Below are 5,533 nucleotides of genomic sequence, written 5' to 3'. Positions count from 1 at the left end.
TTCTTCCCATCTTAGTGGATTTATCTACCTTTGATCTTTGAATTGGTGATTTTGAATGGGATCTCTGAGTGGACGTCCTTTCTGTTAATGTTGAAACTATTTCTTTTTCTTTTTTAGTTTTCCTTCTAACAGTCAGGTCCCTCTGCTGTAGGACTGCTGAAGGTCCACTCTAGATGTTGCTTGCCTGGGAATCACCAGTGGGCGTTGAAGATCAGCAAGTATTGCTGCCTGATCTTTCCTGTGGTAGATTCGTCCCGGAAGGGTACCCACCAGGTGACAGCCAGAGCTGTCCTGTATGAGGAGTCTTTTTGGTTATGCAGGGTTTAGGGAGCTGCTTGAGCAGTCAGTCCGTTCCTGGTCTGCCTGCGGAGGCACTGCTGGGCTGTCACGGACTCAGTCCAGCTGCTGTGTAAGCTTCCTCTGGCTTTTGTTTACACAAGTAGGTTTAGACCTGCCTCAACAATGGCGGACACCCTTCCCCTCACCGAGCTCGATCATCCTGATGTGCTGGCTGCAAAACTCTTAATTGAGAGGGCTCAGTTTGCTGGTCTCTGGAGGATGGGACCCGCCTAGCTGTATCACCTGTCTCCCTGCTTTGAGCTCCCCCTCTTTCTGGGGAGCAGGTAGCTCCGTCCTGCAGGCTGTCTCAGTGCTAGTCAAAACATTCACCCAGATCTGTGCCAACAACGTGTGGCATCTGCAGAACTGCCACTAAGATCTGTTCAGGTAACTTGTGGTGCTTTTCCGCCTGGCAGGGATTTCCTGGTCTGTGGGTTGCAGAGGGCATGGGAGAAGTGCAGTATCTCAACTAGAGTGGGGGGTAGGGGAAGGAGTCCCCGATCCTCCAGTCGGTTGCACTTCCTTGGTGAGGCAGAATCCCGCCCTGCCACAGTTTGCCCTCCTTGGGCTACACCCACTGTCCAACCATTTCCATCAAAATGAATCTGGTACCTCGGCTGGAGATGTGGAGATCACTCACCTTCTGCATCTCTCTCACTGGGACTGTACTCCAGAGCTGTTCCTATTCGGCCACCTTGGTGGAATCAGCTCTTCCCTTATTTATTCACTTTTTCTCATCAATGTTTTATGTAAACTTGCAAAAAGCACCAGAAAATCACACTGGACTGAGAATGTAGCTTTCGGGCCCATTGTGTCTCCGAGGATCCCAGGGTCATGGTCTCTGCACAGCACATGAGCTCCAGAGGGTGGGTGGTCAGTAGTTCATCCAGCCATGCAGATCCTGTCACTGATCAAAGGACAGCCCCACTGGGGCCACATCTACACATTGTCGTTGTCCAGCTGGAGCCTCCGGAGTTCCTGGAGGCACAGGTGCACAGTCAGGTGGTCTACAGTCTGAGAGACTTTCTGCGGACAGTGTTTTCAGGCTGGGATTCCTTAAATTCAGTGAGATTGTTTCTGTGTGTGGAAATTCTAGTGGAAATTGACTGACGTTGGTAACTCTTTCTTCTGTATTTTTTATGTCTCCTCTTTACATACTTGTTCAATCCTGTAACCTCATGAACAAGTGAAATAGAACAGAGCTCTGGGAATTCCTTTTGTATCCTTGCCTATGTGGTCTATCATGTGTGCAATTTTATTGCCACTTTGGATTGATTTATTTTTCTGCATGACATGGCATAGATTTTCTAGTTACCCCGCAGGAAATATTGACAGGATGAAGACATTGCAGATTTTTCCTGCTGGGTTTAGGATTCTTCTGCATTTCATTCTCTACCTTTGTCTTTCATTGTTGAATTCAGTCAAGTTACTTGAAACCTGCTTGGATTTTCTGTTTGCTTTTAACTTTCATAGTTGAGACCTAAGTAGCCATTTGTCTAAGGTGACGTTTTCCCCAGGACTGAGGCAAAGCTGGGGACTGCACTTCATGTCCTGTAACTCAGGCCTATCCTCTGTGACTGTAGTGTGTGTGAGTGTGTGTGTGTGTGTGTGTGTGTGTGCACGTGCTCGCTCTCTGGAATGTTCCCTCAAGTGTCTTGGGTGGTTCCTTTCTCTTTCGAGAGTTTCTTCACGCAGAAGTGTACATGAGCGCATGAATATTTGCAGACTTCAGAGTTCTCTATTTGTGCAACTCTCTCCTTCTTGACACTCTCCCCACTAGACTTTTTTTTTTTTTAATGTGTTGAGTCCCTGGAATCCTACTCTGAGGGGGAGGAGTCCATGCATTAGGATTTCAGGATATACTCTCAGGAAAGGAGTGGGAGAGGCATGACTGGGAATGTGTTACCACTGATGGCTCAGCTACGACACATTTCAAGTTCACCATAAATTAAAGCACGGATTTGGGATTAAGGTCTCAGCGGTCATTGCTCTAGAACCACATTCTGAAGGAGGCACACTTCTGCAGGAAGCTGTTATTTGTACTCAATGCCATTTTTCAGTGGGAAATTGCTGTAGGAAGTCAGGGATGCCACGTGATGCCACAGTGCTCACTAGGAAAGGCTTTCCCGTTCAGAACATCAGGATGCATGGAGCTGGGGCTTGAGGGTCTCAGTTAAACATGCACAGTTCAGAGAAATAATCCAGGGTATTTGGGCCACAGAGTACAGGCATCGCGTTAGATCCAGTCACCACACAAGAGGAACTCCAGAGACCATGGACACTCCATGGCTGTCTGTCTCCCTCTTACTGTCCTTCCACTCAGGGCATCTTGAGCCAAGACACACTCAGTCCAAACAACACCAGAACAGCGTGGTCCTTCCAGCCTCCAATCCTATCCTGACCCACCTTCTGCAGAGCCTGCCTGGAGGGCTGGAGGGAAGGGCAGCCTGAAGGTCGCAGATCCAGGTGAACTGGGCCAGGCCTGCTTATGGCTTTGTTCACAGTCCTGCTGGGGCTGGAGAGAGAGGGTGACACAGAGAGGGAAGGGGTTTCTGTCTCACTTCCCCGTCTGCCTGTGCCACTGTGGGATAAGTACTACTGCTGTCTGCTGAGAAGCAGTAATAGTCAGCCTCATCCTCTGCCTGGGCCCCACTGATGGTCAAGGTGGCAGTTGTCCCCGAGCTGGAGCCAGAGAATCGCTCAGGGATCCCTGAGGGTCTCTCGCTGTCTTTATATATCACCAGCACAGGAATCTGGCCTGGCTTCTGCTGGTACCAATGAGCATATTTATCTGGCAATGCATCTCCAGAGCAAGTGATCCTGGCCGTCTGTCCTGGTGACGCTGACACGGAGGGTGGCTGTGTCAGCTCATAGGACGCGTCAGAGCCTGCAAGGAAGAACAGGATAGAGAGCTTGAAGACAAAGGACCCATTCCCAGGAGTCCCACCCAGAGACTGTGTCTACGCTTTGCTCAGGATTCAGGGCAGCCTCAACTTAGGATCTGTGGGGACTGAGCCTGGGGTCACCACCTGTGCAGAGAGTGAGGAGAGGGAGCAGGAGGGAAGTCCAGGCCATCGTGAGACACCCAGAGCTCTTCCTCCCGGGCCCACAGCACAGCTGGGCTCCCCAGGCCTCTCTTATTCCCTCTCAGGCTTTTGGGGTCAGTGTCTGGTGTTTATGCAAATTAACATCCTCTGGGACTCCTCCTGCAGAGGTGTCACTCAAACCAGCTGTGGGGGCAGCACAGGCAACAGGACAAAGGGGAAGCAGGATCCGTGGTTAGAAAATCGGCCTCAACCTTCAAGTTCTGTGATCAGTCACCTTCCTGGAAATTGACCTCATGCTACTGTCCCAAACCTCGCTGACCTGAAGTCTGTCCTGGGCCAGGCTCAGCAGAGCTGTGGACCTTCCGGGGCTGATCTGAGCCCTGCTGTGAAGTCATAATGACACATGACTCAGCAGCAGGTGCACAAGAGACCCATCATCTTCCTCCTCCTGGTCCCTCTCAGACTCAGTCCCCTCTTCTTCATTTCATCTAAATGCTGTGCTGTGTCATTGGAACACTTGCTAATTATCTCAGGAGGAATAGTTGGGTCCTTTAAGCAAGCATACACCTGTGGAGTCAACAGGCCTCTGGTCTCATTTCATCCGCGGTGCTGCTCCTTCCGTACCAACCCCCACTGCCACAAGAAGTTAGTGATTGGCCCCTCAGCTCATCTGTCCCCTATTTATGTTTTCCTCATCAATGTTTTATGTAAACTTGCAAAGAGCAGCAGACTCGGCTGAGAATCTAACTTTAGTCCCCATGGTCTCTATAAGGGTCCCAGGGACGTGGTCTTTGCACAGCAAGTGAGCTCCACCGGGTGAGGGGTCCCTGGTTACTCCAGCCAAGTCCCTTGTTATTGTCGTGTCACAGAGCATGGACAGCTTCGGGGTCAGAGCTGTGGCCTGAGTCAGATCAGAACCCTCGTCCTTCTGGAGAGCGTGTCCTTGAGGAGGCTGGGGATGCCCGATGCAGGGACCCGGGCCCCAAATGCATCTTCACCCCACCCACCTAAGATTCCCTTGAGCACGGAGCCACCCACTGAGTCAGGGTCTGCCTGGAGCTGGAAGGAGAGGCAGAGGGAGCGGCGGTCGAGTGTATCTGGAAGTGTCCAGGACAGAGGGCTCAGCTCCCCAGGACACTGCTGGACAGGGAGGAACAAGGCCCTGAGAGTGGCAGGAGGCTCAGGTGGCCATCCTGGGTGAGGGACTCAGGCCCTGGGAGCCCATCCCCTCACACTCTTAGAGCACCTTGACCTCGGGACGTCTCCCAGGGTGTCCCCTTCCTGAGGAGGCTGCCTAGGCTGACACCTGGCCCAGGATCCTCTAGCTGCATTTCCCAGGTGAGGCCTTCACTGTGGCGGGCTTCCATCACTGTCCTGGGGTGACACTGTGTGAGCCTGACCCTCAGAACGTGGCCACTGCAGCCCGAGGGGTTAGGATGAACTGTCTTCACTTTCAAGACTGATTCTTGGACACCTGCTGACCCCCAGGCTGGGCTTCCTCTTTGCCCCCCTGGGCAGCCCCAGCCTGGCTCCTGACTGCTCCTGGCTGCAGCTCTGCTGCCCCCAGCTGGTGGAGGAGACTGGGCCCAGGTGACATCACAGCTCCTGTCACCTCAGAAGTTGAGGACCAGAGAGTCCAGCCCCATTCTGTGCCAGTGTGACCCAATCCGCCCTGCTCAGCCCAGCACAGAGAGTTCACACACACAGTGCAGGGAGGCGGGGCAGGTGCAACTGCTGTAAAAGTGTCTCCGGGCTGAGATGCCCTCCTCTACTGGTTTTGTGCATCAGGACTAATGAGAGAGCTCTTCTGCAAAGCTTCCAAAGTCCAGAGAGATGTGCATGCCATCCTCCAGGGACCCCGACTTCCCGTGCACTTAGGAAGAAAATGGGTACACCTCACACATAATGACAGCAGCTATGATTCACCACGGTCACCTGATGTCTCCTGCACTGCAGCTTAGTTGTGAGCTGACATCACCATTGTCAGCACCGTTAATTTCAAGTTTATGTTTATTTCATTCCACACTTCTCAGAGTTCCTGCCAGGAGGACTTCTACACTAGCCTGGTCTGTTTTCCTGGCGAAACTGAGGCTCTCCTCCTTATTCTCAGCTGGGGGCTGCTGTTCCCACCACGCAGAAAACAAGCT

At 52.2% G+C, this 5,533-nt stretch overlaps 1 gene segment (V, D, J or C); it reads right to left on the bottom strand.

The window, feature by feature from the left end:
* Positions 1–2,327: 2,327 nt before the first annotated feature.
* LOC108298956 lies at positions 2,328–3,503 on the bottom strand. The segment is given in 2 exon segments: positions 2,328–3,226; positions 3,369–3,503. Coding segments are annotated over 2 exon segments (435 nt in total).
* Positions 3,504–5,533: the final 2,030 nt, after the last annotated feature.

The sequence above is a fragment of the Cebus imitator genome, unplaced genomic scaffold (assembly GCF_001604975.1).
Source record: "Cebus imitator isolate Cc_AM_T3 unplaced genomic scaffold, Cebus_imitator-1.0 Scaffold1269, whole genome shotgun sequence".
NCBI classification, from domain to species: domain Eukaryota; kingdom Metazoa; phylum Chordata; class Mammalia; order Primates; family Cebidae; genus Cebus; species Cebus imitator.
The sequence above is the reverse complement of the archived record's forward strand: the minus strand, read 5'-3'. Positions and strand labels throughout refer to the sequence as shown.